Genomic DNA, 14,329 nt, shown 5'->3' on the forward strand with positions numbered 1-14,329 from the left:
TTCACACCTTTTGCCTGCTGATTGTTGCTCTTGATTATGATATTAGTTGGGTTGGTTTATTTCCATGGATAATTTGTAACAAGCTTAAAGCTTAGTAAGCTTTAGCTTGAGGGGTAGTATGAGAAATCTATATTATTTAGTTTTTTTTATTTTTTTTTATATTTTACTTGACAAGCTCACAATGTTTCTTGTTGATGCATTATGAGTTTGAGGGTAGGTATTAGATAATAAAGTATTGGGCTTAAGCTATTAGGCCTTTATACTAGTAAATTAGAGTCCATTAGGTATTATTATAAATTCTTTTGTAATCCTTATTTTATGTTAAGCCATTGTAATGTAATTCTATGAAACCCTAGCCGTCTCTTTGTTATTTTCTTATTTTGTATCTTTGATTCTAACAGAAACATCGATTAATTACATATGTTCGTGTTATTGCTAAAAATGTAAGATTACTTGACCGACGAGAAATCGAGTGAAAATCTTAAAAAGTGAATCCTTTCTCATGGTCCTCCATCTCCCTATTTGTAGAGATTAATGGAAAATTTACTGAGTAGTACTAGTAGGAGTGTTATAAGATGTAGTCGAGTGTTAAGTTAGTGATCATGGGGAGAGAGGATCGGGATAGTGGAAGAGTGGATTGAGCAAGTTGACCGAGTTAGTGTGGGCTGAGACATAAATATTTAGGTTTTTTCTGATCTACCCTTTCATAAATTGCGGGTATATGTCCATCAACCAATGATAATATCTTACCCAAAAATAATGTATCCATAATATAAAAAGAATTTAATTTGAAGATAAAGAAAAGTAAATTTTTATGACATTTTTCAATCAAATTTCAACTTTTAGATATTCATGTATTTTAAGAAATAATATTATAACATATTTAAACGGCGAGCTTTATTAAATTGGATAATTGTGTAAAAATATGTTTTTTAGGAGGAAATATGTTATACTCCTAAAAATCCCTAGTTTAAACTAGTTTATATATTTTTTTGACGCAAACTAGTTTATATATTTAGGAGCTTATATATTTAAACTAGTTTTTAAAAATGGATTTTATAAAGAGTCTTTTAATTAGTGTATACATATTAAGATAATTAAATTATTCAAAACTCATACCATTCATAACTCCACAAAACTGAAACAATTCAATACATTATGTTGGGTTCATTTGAGAGTTAACATAAATTTTAAAGGAAAAATTTATGTTAAATAAAATTTTAAAAATATACACATATGCATGCCACGTCATCAAAAATGAAGATTTTATGTCTAGTTGGCCACTCATGGAGTAATTGAAAGAATCTTCACATTACGAGGGGTAATCACAATTTTCGCCTATTTTGTATTTACCCAAAAATTAAAAACCCTAACTTTTATGTGAGAAATCACTAATATGAGGCTATGATCATGGGTAAAACAACGTATATTGGTAAAACAAGAAACAGAAATGACACAGAAAAACAAATTTAAAAATAGAAACCCTAGCTTTCATGAGAAATCGACTATATATGAAATCATGGGTTTTATGATTATCTCAGATAGAAAACAACGAAATCATGGGTAAGAAACACTAAAAGGGTTTAAAGTTTGTGATTAACCTGAACTTCTGAGAGTTGATGAAAGAATGGGAGCAAAAATTGTTCTTTCTTTTAGCAAAAATAAACATAGGGCATAGCATATGACATGTATATTGATGCTAAATTACATTATAGATCACCAATTAAAGCTGATGGATTCAAAGTGAAGATTATCAGCCAATCCAGAAGCACAAATTCTAGCAACTTCATGTCTCAATTTTCTTGGACCACAAACCATAACTCCAACATCTTTGCCTTCACACTCATACAGAGTTTCTGCAAAATTAACAAATTTTATATATCCCTATCTCATTGATACAATATATTAATAAAAGATTAATCTCTACAATTGCGTGCAAATGATACTCAGCTTACAAAACTAAAAACTAAGGCAAAATTGCACCTTTGCCCCCCTAACTTTCACAAACATGGGATTTTGGCCCCTTAACTTTCATAATAGCACTTTTGACCCACTAACTTTCACAAACTTGCAATTTTGTCCCCCTAACTTTAGCCTCTTTTGCAAAAGGACGTACTCTCACTAATTTTGACCAAGTCTACGCACATGTGGAAAGTCATTCACATGCCACATCAACATGTATTCCCACATGGACAATGACTGAAATGCCACGTCAGCATGACTTGCCACATATGCTGACGTGACATTGAGTCATTGTTTGTTTGCGTGCCACGAGCACTTGTCACGTGTGCGTTGACTTGGTCAGGAGCTATAATTGCATATTTGTGAAAGTTAGAGGGTCAAAAGTGCAATTTAGCGGAAAAAAAAAAAAACTAAAATAGTATATACAAAAGTACTCTGCCTCACTTACTCTTGAGATCAGGTCTTGCACCAAAATGTACATTGGTAGCTTGCACTAAAGATTGATGAGGAAGACTTTCAAGTTCTCTTTCTGATCCATAAATCCATGACCCTGGTGATCTTGTTGGTGTTGAAACTTCTACATTCTTTACTAGCTTATTTTCGAAGGTGTCCTGTCTCTTCCACCAAAGAAAAATTGCACTAGAACATAAACATATGCATGCACAAAGTATAAACATGTACCACATAACCTTGAATGTCCAATTATAAACTTCACCTGAGTTACTTTCAATTGGATAAATATAGTAACGAGTAACGATCCCTAAAATGAAGAGAAACATGATGAATGATGATGTGATTATAGCACTAAGCCATAACCAGTTATTTGGTCCTAATATAGCTGAGATAGGAGAGTCTAAGAGATTTGGTTTAAACCATATTGTTTGAATATGTTTCTGAGTATCTCTTGGTGGTTCTTCTTTTTCTCTTGTGATGTAAGCTTCAATTTGTAGTTGAAGTTTTGAGATTTGAGTTGTTGAACCAGAAGCAGGAAGTATAAGATCTAACATCGTTAGATCAACATAGTTTTTGAAAATGCAAACAAGTAGGAGTTTTGGAGGTTGGAATTCTTGTTGTTGGCTTTGAAATATGAGATCTCTGATTATTGATATGAAAGGAGTTATGCCACTTCCACCACTTACCATCACAATCTGTTCATGCCTGTTTAGAGACAGAATAATGATAAATAATTAGTCTTGCATTTGAAAATTGGTTAATTTGTTGTGAATATAGAATCCGGAATCAAAAGAAGCACCGTGTAAAATTGGGGACAAAACCCCTAGATTTAACGAGGCCCAACAATGTGACTACATTCCTGAGGGAGCAGAGCGGCTAGATTTTCTTTTATTTAGAATATTATTTCCGCTCTACTACGATAGTTTTTTGTAGTCCATAACGCAATATTTCTTATTTGTAGTACTAGAAGCATTTTGCTATGAATACCAATCTAACCTTAGAAATTGTGAAGTATGTGGTCCATAGGGTCCTTCAACTGAAACACTAAGATGATCCAAAGTTGTTGAAGAAAGTTCCTTATAAAGCTTGTTTGACCAGCTACCCAAATTTTTTATGATAACACTAAGAGAATTAGTCTCCATATTACTACTAGATGAAACTGTAAAAGGGTGCCATTGCAGCTTGGATACCTTTGGAACATTTATGAACACCAAGCTTGTGGGGTTATAGTATAAACCTGAATTTAGGAATTAAACAAAAAAAAGTGATAATTTTGTGTTAGCTAGGTTTAGGTAATGAAGTAGATGTCCTTATATATTGAACCTAGACTCTATCTGGATAAATTGGTTAATTAAGTGCTTATATATAAGCTATTTTTATAGAAGAAAAGTCAAACTTTTTTATATAATCTATAAGCTGTTTTTATGAGATATCATAAAGAACTTATAGAAATAAGCTAAAAGCAACTTGGTCTTCTAACTTTCACAAGTTTGCGATTTTGACCTCTAACTTTAGTCCATTTTGCAAAAAGATGCCCCCACTAATTTTGATCAACTCAACGTACATGTGACAAGTGACTCACATGCCACATCTACGTGACATGCCACATATGCTGACGTGACATGTAAGTCACTTGCCACATGTTTGCTGACTTGGTTAAAATTAATGAGGGGCCATCCTTTCGCAAATACGGCTAAAGTTAGAGGGACAAAATCATAAATTTGTAAAAGTTAGGAGGACCATAAATACAATTTAACTTATTTCCTTGTTATAAAGTTATTTCTATAAACCCTATCAAATAGTGTCATAGATCGATACTTTTTTTTTGTCAATAGATAAACTCAAACAAAACACAAGCCAAACAAATTATATTCTTTCATACATATAAATATAAATGGACAAAGATATATATAAGAAATGAATTTGTTATTGTCTTACTAGGATTCTTGAAGAAGGTGAGTTCAAGTGCATCACAAGGTAAAAGACGAGCTGATAGTAAACGAGCATTTTGTCGAGATTGTAAGAATCTAAGATGTCTATCAATGAGGAATAGGAAAATTCCAGGAGCAATCATGCACATGTATTCAACACCAACATGGATAGCATAGAATAAGATATAGAGAATGTAGAGATGGTGAGTGTAGAAGAATACTTCATACATCTTACGTCTTATGCGTGGAATGCTTGTTATCCACATTGCTAATGCTATTAAAATTGCAATCTCTCCACTTACATTTGACACATATGTCTTGCTCCACTCTAACATCTATACCGTAAAAAAAGAAAAATACATATATAAATGATTGGAACAAATAACAAATTAAACACACTAATTAATGGTGATGCCTACAATAACTTGAAAATTCGAGGATAATTATCTAACAACCAATAAGAATAAATTACATGAGTAAATTTGATGTGATAACCATAAATTAACCAATAAGAATAACTTAGTTTTTATTTACCTTTTATATTTATTAGTCAGTAAATCCAATCCTTTTACTATAGTTTTTTCAATCCTTAATTTTAAAGGTATGTTATTTTCATTATTCTATACCGTAAAATTACAAAAATACACACTCTAAATTATTATTAATTTTTTTTTTAATAAATGTGATTTTTTTTTTTCCTTATAATTTGGGACGGATGAAGTATATGGATATAAAAATGAGAAACATACAAGAGAAAGTTCAGAAAAATAAAGAGGTACCAAAAATACGAGTTGAGATTCTCTCCATTTTCTATCATTTCTTCCATTACCAAAGTTTTTAAATGTTTTTGGGTGTATAAAAAGTATTTTGACCCACTTAATATCACATTATTGCATTTATATTCCCAAAACTATATAATAATAGAGGAAATAGAAAGAATGAGAAGTGGAGAGGATCCAAACTCCAAAAATACACTCTACCAAAACCTAACAATCTCTAAAGTAAAATTAGAGACACAAACAAACAAAAGCTACAAAGAAACAATGAGGTACACCAACATGACACTACATATAAGACACATATTGTAACAAGAGGGTCTTCAATCCTCCTAACTCAACGAGACCCAACAAGACACCACAACAAACTCTATCGATTCCAACATAAAGTAGGGTTTATACCCCACTCATAAAAGGAACAAGGGGAGTCAGAGTTTTTACCTAAAAATCAGTTCCAAGATAAAAGTTTCACTCTATCTACCAGACAAGGAACCTATATGAATCAGAACCCATTTTTTTGGTAATTAAGATTGCACTTGCCCATATAATTTAGTCAAAAAAAAAAAAAAAGATTGCATATATAAAAACATACCTCAACCATTTGGTTGGTGATGGCCCAATAGATAATGAAACCTGTGGTATGTGCAGCAAAAAGAATCATAGATAAATGTCCAAGCCAAATATGGTATTTGATGCTTGATTCAGATGTGAGACCAACAAGAGGCAGAATAGAAGATCCTCTTGTCACTGGAAAGAACAGAAATGCCCAACATATGTTTCCTATGTACCCAAGTCTTAAAGATACACTCCTCAACTTTGCTTCCCATCTAATACCAAATCATATAGTTAGAAGATAAATAAAGTCTATAATCGACCACGAATAATTATTTTAGGTAGAAATCGAACTCAGGTGCTTTGATTTAAATTTACATCAAAAATGAAATATTCAGAAGAATCTGAGTTCGAACAACCCTAGCCGATTGAAAAAATAATTGACTAGACTTTAGTCAAATTTTGAATTACTTAGTCGTTCAAAAAATCGAAGGATTAGGACAAAAAAATAAATAACATATCAAATTTAAGATAAAGAGAGTTTTGGTTAAAAAAAAAAAAAGATAAAGAGGGTTTAGATTATTTACACTTTCTCGCCTTGTTTGTGCATATGAAGACTACCAAAACTAATATGCAAGTAATTGGAAAGGGACCATATCAAAAGTGCAACAAACATGAATGCAAAAATAAGCTCCATAGATGTAACAATTCCAATTGGAGACATCACCAAGAATGGTCGTCTTAGGTAACATAAACATCTTTTTAGAGCGCCACTGAAACAAAAAAACAACAACACACTTCTAAGGAAAATTAAACAACATATATCTATATAATTAAAGATTAATTCAAGTAATAATATTTAGTGGCTAGCTAGCTAGGGTATAGCATAATTTAGAACTAATTAACCTTGTGGAGGGTATCTTTTGTGTTATTTTTTCCCTGTGAAGATGGAGATAAATACAACTCAAAGCTCCCATGAACATCATTGGGAATGTGAAAAGCAGCAGATTTAGCCCTAAAACAATTAACAATTAATGTAATAATAAATCAATATTCTTATATATATATATATATATATATATATATATATATATATATATATATATATATATAAAATAATAATAATAATAATAATAACCTAAACTCTTATAATGATTAGGTTTTGTCAAAAAAAAAAAAGATTAGGTAATTATTGTAAAATAAACAAGAACCTAACCTTGCTCTCTGAAGTATGTAGAGTTTAGGTTGTTTTCAAGTTTGGGAGTCCATGTGTTTTTGTAGATCTTTGTAGGCAACAAGATCCAAACCGTTAGCCACCCAAGAAACATCAAAAGAAAAATGACCCTTAGGAATGTATGGCTCTTCATCATCATGCACTTTAATTTGTGTATAGAGAGAGTCTCAGTGTGCACTAAACATTATGTAGTTTATGAAAGGTGTGTATATATATAAGTCAAACACCTATATGGTGCGTTATTATATTACTATTTTTATAAAAACAAAAGAAGTACATTTTCCATTTTTATCAAAGCAAAAGACGTACACTCGCTTCTCATGAAAAAGGAAAGAAAGAAAGAACGTACTTTGTCTCCCCAACAGTCGATTTTGAGGGGTTATGATTTTTTTTTTTTTATTTACCGGATGCCGTTAGGCCGAATTACATAAGAATACGATGAATTAAAATAAACCCCGACTACATCCTACCATAAAAGAGCAGTACAACCACCAGGAGGGGAATTAAAAACATGAGTACCTATAGGTAGCTTGAGTGCGTAATCTACAAGTCAGTCGGCCACATGGTTTGCCTGCCTATAAACATGAGTAAATTTTAGTTGCCAATCCAACATCTTAAGGCGAGGGGTTAAGAAATTTGTTATAAAGAAAGTTATACGTAGTTTCATCATTTGGAGTTGAATCTAATAGCTACTCTGATATTTGTTTCTTAATACTCAAGTGTTTGTTTTTTAAAAAATAGCTAGATGTTAGACACCAAAATATGGTGAACCTGCGAGGTTCCAATTTCACTTGAAAGATATATATGGGTTCGTTTGTTATAGATTTTTTCAAAATAGGTTCTCTTATAGTGTTACGTACATAATTTTGAGTAAAAAAAAATTACAAATAATTTTTTTATAAAAGCTTCAAATGAAAATTTGGTTTGAATAGTTATTCTTAAAGTGTTATTTTAAGTATTTGATCATTTTATTGAAACTTTTTTTGAATATCAAAATTTCAAAAAAATCATTTACTTTGAAGCTATTCCAAATAGATTTTCATAAAAATCATTTTTGAAATACAATTTTTTCAAAAAATTGTGATTTTGACTATGTTTTGATTTTTAATAATGTATGTTTATGTTATATGATGTCAAAATTAGTGTTTGAATTTAGAAAAAACGGATATAAAAAAACTTGTAATATTTTGAAAAACAATTTTAGAAAATTTATTTTCAAAAATACAAAGAAAAAAATCCATTTTTTTTAAAGCTGAAACAAACAGACCCATATTCTACGCATTTTGTTTTTTTTCCTCGTAGTTCCTGCATAATATATACACGACATATCTACCAACTAATTTAAGCTCACGAGGGCCTACACATTTTGTTTCTAACATGCATCAAATAGAATTATATCTTTTGTGGAAAGGGCACCTTAAAAAAAGGAAGAGCATCAAAATGTGTGGCGAGAACAATTTAAATTCTTAATAATGAAATTCTTTCATACAATATGACTATGAAGCAGTATCGAATTTTTAATAAGTTTATTATGAAGTTGACCTTATGTAATTAGCTGGGTATTGATAGTACGATCATATAAAATTACGTATTGTACTTTTGTAGTAGTAGTACTACACAGTATTACTACATTAGTACGTAAGATTATTGTTTGGGTGTAGCAATAGCAATTAATGTGAGTGTATGCGCATGCCATGATAATCCACAAGTGAAAATTTTCCAATATCTTTTAATTGTTGGTTTTTATTTTAATAAAAAATAAAAAATTGATTGATGTTATTGTAGTAAATATGATTGTTGCTTCAACAATAAAATGTATTAAAATTTTATATAATATATCGATCTTTAATTTTAATCTTACGGAAAATATCTTAACTGAAAGTCAAGACTATAAGAATGTCAACTATTAAATAATTTATGATGTAATCCATTTTCTTTTGAAAGATTAAAAAAATCCCTTCATCTCGTTTCTTTTTTTGGGGTCTCGCTCCCTCCATCTCTTTTAGTTTTTTCTTTCAGTTAAAGATTAAAATATGTCACAACAAGTTGTCGTTATTTTGACCTTTCATGTTTCATCAGGCATCAGAAGTGTACGAACTTTCAAGATCAGTAGTAAGTAATAACATTGTACTATGGATGATTGATATGTATTTTCAAATGAACAAATATGATCTGATCGTGCGAAAGTTTTGAAAGCATGATTTTGAATTTACTCGTTTGATATGGTCCATTTGTTGTGAACCCCGACCATGGTTCAGATGGGATAAGAAATAAAGAATGGGAGCAAAAATTGTTCTTTCTTTTAGCAAAAATAAACATAGGGCATATAACATGTATATTGATGCTAAATTACATTATAGATCACCAATTAAAGCTGATGGATTCAAAGTGAAGATTATCAGCCAAACCAGAAGCACATATTCTAGCAACTTCGTGTCTCAATTTCCTTGGACCACAAACCATAACTCCAACATCTTTGCCTTCACACTCAAACAAAATTTCTGCAAAATTAACAAATTGTACACATCATTGTCCCATTGATATAAAATATAGTAAGAGATTAGTCTCTGCATTTGCGTGCGGAGGATAACTGGTTTAAAAAAAAAAAAAAAACTTAACAATATATACAAAAGTACCCTTCCACACAACTTACTCTTGAGATCAGGTCTTGCACCAAAATGCACTTGTGTAGCTTGCATTAAAGATTGATGAGGAAGGCTTTCAACCTCTCTTTCTGATCCATAAATCCATGACCCTGGTGACGTTGTTGGTGTTTGAACTTCTTCATTCATTATTTGTTTATTTTCTAAAGTGTTGTGTCTCTTCCACCAAAGAAAAACAACACTAGAACATATAAATATGCATGCACAAAGTAGAAACATGTACCACATAACCTTGAATGTCCAATTATACACTTCACCAGATTTACTTTCAATCGGATAAATATAGTAGTGAGTTAAAATCCCTAAAAGGAGGAGAAACATTATGAATGATGATGTGATTATAGCACTAAGCCATAACCAGTTATTTGGGCCTAATACAGCTGAGATTGGTGAATCTGAGAGGTTTGGTTTGAACCATATGGTTTGGGTATGTTTCTGAGTATCTCTTGAAGGTTCTTCTTTTTCTCTTGTAATGTAAGCTTCAATTTCTAACTGAAGGTTTGAGATTTGAGTTGTCAAACCAGAAATGGGAAGCACAAGATCTAACATGGTTAGATCAACATAATTTTTGAAAATACAAACAAGTAGAAGTTTTGGAGCTTGGAATTCTTGTTGATGGCTTTGAAATGTGAGATCTCGAATTATAGATATGAATGGAGTTATGCCACTTCCACCACTCACCATCACAATTTGTTCATGCCTGTTTTAAAGACAGAATGATGATAAATTAGGCTTGCAGTTGAAAATTGATTTGTTGTAAATATAGAAATCGGAATCCAAATAAAGACCTAGTAAAATGTAAAGCAAAAACATCCCAAATTTAATAAGGTCCAGCATTGTGACCACATTCATGGAAGCAATAGTTTTAAATTGCAGTCTGCAACCGCAATTGATGTCGCAACATGACAGTATTAAAGCTCTGCGCAATAGCATCACAACTACAATTGCAGCTGCATTTGTCCTCATTTTACCACAATATAAAAGTTCGCAGCATGAACACAACTACAATTTTGAACTATGAAAGTCTATATATATGGATTTCATAGATGACTAAGAGCCATATACACACAACACAACATGATTCACAAGACAGAAATATAAAATAATAGACTTAAATCTTTCATGATCTTAGTAGAATAGTACTGCCAAATTTACCTTAGAAATTGTGCAGTATGCGGTCCATAGGGTCCTTCAACTGAAACATGAAGATGATCCAAAGATGTTGAAGAAAGTTCCTGGTAAAGCTTGTTTGACCAGCTGCCAACATTTTTTATAGTAACACTCAGATGATTAGTCTCCATATTACAACTAGAATTCATTGTAAAAGGGTGCCATTGCAGCTTGGAAACCTTGGGAACATTGATGAACACAAAGCTTGTGGGGTTATAGTATAAACCTGAAGTTAGGAATTAAACCAAAAAGATGGTAATTTTGTTAGCAAAACTTGGTTTAGGTAATGAAGTAAAAGTCTTTTCTTTTGAACTAACACATGACACAAACACCGATAATAATTTTAAAAATAGATGTGGTTGAATGTGGACATCATGTGTCAGTGTGACACTGTCGTGTTAATTTCTGAACATCATACATGATATTGTCTTCAATCCGAAGTGTTGGTGCTACATAGATATTCATTTAACTTATTTTTTCATATAAATCAGCAAAGATATGAGAGATGAATTTTTTATTATCTTACTAGGATTCTTGGAGAAGTTGAGCTCAAGTGCCGCACAAGGTAAAAGGCGAACCGATAGCAGCCGAGCATTTTGGCGAGATTGTAAGAATCTAAGGTGTCTATCAATGAGGAATAGGAAAATCCCAGGAGCAATCATGCACATGTCTACAACTCCAACATGGATGGCATAAAATAAGATATAGAGAATGTAGAGATGGTGAGTGTAGAAGAATACTTCATACATCTTACGCCTTATGCGTGGAATGCTTGTTATCCACATTGCTAATGCTATTAAAATTGCAATCTCCCCAGCTACATTGGATACATATGTCTTGCTCCACTCTACCATCTAGGCCATCCAAAATTAGATATACATATTTGGAGCAAACACATTAATAATACATATTTCAGAAAATATAAATGAAATGCCATTGAGAAAATACTAATTTCATATATATCATCCAAAAAATATCAATTAATTAATATTCTTATAGAACAAATTTCCATGGAAAATTATACGGAAATCAAGAGTAGTTTGAGAAATACAATTATATTTTTTACTACTACAAAAAAAACTAAATGATTAACCAACATTCTTAATTATTGTGAAATTTGTTAGCTTACATATTCAAGACTTTTTTAGCTAGTGGTGTTTTTCGTTCTCATAACTTCTTAAAATTATGACTATAGATATATATATTACAAATTTTTTTTTAAATAGAAACATTTTATTATTATTTTTTTGACATAAAAAAAGTTTTATTTTTAAAGCTTGGGAATTCATGTTTCAAATCTAGATATTAACTAACTTCATCATTTTAGTCAAATGAAGGAACGGTATATTCTGCTCAATTCCAAACAGAAAAAGACAATAGATTCCTTGCCACATATATTATGGGGCTTCAAATGCATAAAAAACCACCTTATCATAAACAAAGAAATGCACACCCCTAGATCTACCTAGAAATGAATCTGAACCGTAACTTTTTTTTTTCTTTTACTTGGAGGTAATTAAGATTGCACAATGTTTCAAAAAAAAAAAAGATTGCACAAAAAAACAACATATATATACCTTAATCAATTGGTTGGTGATGGCCCAATAGATGATAAATCCTATGGCATGAGCAGAAAAAAGAAGCATAGATAAATGTCCAAGCCAGATATGATACTTGATGCTTGACTCAGATGTGAGACCAACAAGAGGCAGAATAGAAGACCCTCTTGTCACAGGAAAGAACAGAAATGCCAAACATATGTTTCCTGTATATCCAAATCTCAAAGATACCCTCTTCAACTTCACTTCCCATCTATTACCAAGACCAATAATAATCAATAACCAAATTATGTAATATTAATTTGTTTCATTTATGTTCATAAATTGTTAACAAAACAGAGTTAATTTAACATAAAGTGGAAATAAAAGTTTAGACTATTTACATTTTCTCGCCTTGCTTGTGAATATGAAGATGACCGAAACTGTTATGTATGTAATTTGAAAGGGACCATATCAAAAGTGCAGCAAACATGAGTGCAAAAATAAGCTCCATAGATGAAACAATTCCAATCGGAGACATCACGAGGAATGGACGTCTCAGGAAACATAAACATCTTTTCAGAGCGCCAGCGCCAGCACTGAAACCAAAACATATGTATATTTATGACTTCTAAAGGGAAATTAAACAATATATCTAGATAATTAAGGCTAGCTAGATAATACCTTCTGGAGTGTAACTTGTCTGTTATTTTTTCTTGATGCAGATGGAGATAAATACAACTCAGAGCTCCAATGAACATCATTGGGAATGTGTAAAGCAGCAGATTTATCCCTAAAACAGTTGACAATTAATGTAATAATAATCATATATGTGTGTGCGCGCGCAAACAAATGTAGATTGAATAGTTAGATATAATTATTATAAAATAAAAATGAAATACACAAGTACTTAATTACCTTGCTCTCTGAAGTATGTAGAATAAAGCTTGTTTTGTAGGCTGGGAATCAAGGTGTTAAAGTAGATCTTAGTGGGCAACAATATCCAAACAGTTAGCCACCCAAGAAACATCAAAAGAAAAATAATCCGTAGGAATATTGTGTGGCTCTTCATCATCTTGCACTTTGTGTGTAGAGAGTCTCAATCAGTTCAGTTCAGTTCACTATATCTTCATCTTGTAGGTTATGAAAGGTTTGTGTACATATTGAAAAGCAAGACCCCGTAGGGGTACGAGGGTTGATGAGTCTCGCAGCTATTGTGCTTCGGGCTACAGCAACTACTTATCACTAACACTGCACATGAAATATCAAGCACACAAGAACAACTTTGAGTGAACGAACAACAAAACCTCACATGTAATTATTTTTATTCTGGTAAAAATATCTGCCTTGAGATTGGCTTATTTGTATAAGTCATTTTCAGATAAATCGACGATGTCAAACAAAATGTGAATATAAGATATGTGGAGGTGGTGGAAAACAAAATGTGAGAGTTATCTTATAAAACCAAAAGCACTGGCTATATATACACTACCAAAATATTTGCCACAAGTCCACAACCCATCAAATATTGTGCACGTTGGTAATTTAACTCCCTGTGCATAATTTGTAGTGGAGCAAAAACCAGTCACAGTAAAAACTAAGTTTACTTTAATAATTATAGTTATCTTCTAAAATAAATACAACATGATTTCCACTTCAAACTTGTCTAAAGCTAGAAATTGGAGCCGATATTAGAGTACATAGACTGTTTGCATATAAATAACATGGAATTTTTTACATGTATTTCAAGACTATTAGACTAAATCCAATGCCGAGAAAGTGGCAATGGCAATTCCAAATATACCAGCAACAATGTCAGGCACAATTGAAAATCTGTGAAACTCTTTGAGATGGCTTATAAGAACAGCTTATGACATCTCTATAAGTTGTATTTAGCTTATTTTCATAAGCCCTCCAATGATAGCTTATGAAAACAGCTAATTATAGCTTGCACGAAAATAGTCCGATTTAATTTTATCTTTTGTTATAGAAATTTATAGAAATTTTGTATTTATTTGATCTTACTTGATACACAAAATGGCATTACGCT

At 31.5% G+C, this 14,329-nt stretch overlaps 2 protein-coding genes across 3 annotated transcripts; both read right to left on the reverse strand.

Moving 5' to 3' along the window:
• Positions 1 to 1,554: 1,554 nt before the first annotated feature.
• Positions 1,555 to 12,312, reverse strand: LOC123902349 (ferric reduction oxidase 5-like). Its single transcript, XM_045952046.1, has 9 exons — positions 11,855 to 12,312; positions 6,891 to 7,062; positions 6,581 to 6,689; positions 6,262 to 6,447; positions 5,715 to 5,949; positions 4,354 to 4,681; positions 3,412 to 3,652; positions 2,411 to 3,120; positions 1,555 to 1,856 (listed from the first exon to the last, which is right to left on the reverse strand). Exons 2-9 carry the CDS (start codon positions 7,045 to 7,047, stop codon positions 1,717 to 1,719), a joined length of 2,106 nt encoding a protein of 701 aa, XP_045808002.1. The 5' UTR covers positions 7,048 to 7,062; positions 11,855 to 12,312; the 3' UTR covers positions 1,555 to 1,716.
• LOC123902338 (ferric reduction oxidase 5-like) lies at positions 9,187 to 13,794 on the reverse strand. 2 transcript variants are annotated; one of them, XM_045952034.1, is made up of 8 exons: positions 13,198 to 13,794; positions 12,964 to 13,072; positions 12,684 to 12,878; positions 12,319 to 12,553; positions 11,268 to 11,595; positions 10,727 to 10,967; positions 9,562 to 10,271; positions 9,187 to 9,409 (listed from the first exon to the last, which is right to left on the reverse strand). In XM_045952034.1, the coding sequence occupies exons 1-8, from the start codon at positions 13,352 to 13,354 to the stop codon at positions 9,270 to 9,272; spliced, it is 2,115 nt and encodes a 704-aa protein (XP_045807990.1). In that variant the 5' UTR covers positions 13,355 to 13,794; the 3' UTR covers positions 9,187 to 9,269. The 2 variants fall into 2 exon arrangements, with proteins under 2 accessions (XP_045807990.1, XP_045807996.1); XM_045952040.1 differs by having other exon boundaries at positions 10,727 to 10,828; positions 11,489 to 11,595; positions 13,198 to 13,707.
• Positions 13,795 to 14,329: the final 535 nt, after the last annotated feature.

This window comes from Trifolium pratense, linkage group LG1 (assembly GCF_020283565.1).
Source record: "Trifolium pratense cultivar HEN17-A07 linkage group LG1, ARS_RC_1.1, whole genome shotgun sequence".
NCBI lineage: Eukaryota > Viridiplantae > Streptophyta > Magnoliopsida > Fabales > Fabaceae > Trifolium > Trifolium pratense.

Coding starts and splice junctions, on each gene's coding strand:
- LOC123902349 (XM_045952046.1), bottom strand. CDS start 7,047: ATGATGATGAAGAGCCATACATTCCTAAGGGTCATTTTTCTTTTGATG. Junction 5,950..6,261: donor CACAAACAAGGCGAGAAAGT/GTAAATAATCTA, acceptor ATTTGGTATTAG/ATGGGAAGCAAAGTTGAGGA. Junction 3,121..3,411: donor CATACTTCACAATTTCTAAG/GTTAGATTGGTA, acceptor GTCTCTAAACAG/GCATGAACAGATTGTGATGG.
- LOC123902338 (XM_045952034.1), bottom strand. CDS start 13,354: ATGATGAAGAGCCACACAATATTCCTACGGATTATTTTTCTTTTGATG. Junction 13,073..13,197: donor TACATACTTCAGAGAGCAAG/GTAATTAAGTAC, acceptor CAACTGTTTTAG/GGATAAATCTGCTGCTTTAC. Junction 10,968..11,267: donor CAACTTCTCCAAGAATCCTA/GTAAGATAATAA, acceptor TCCTAACTTCAG/GTTTATACTATAACCCCACA.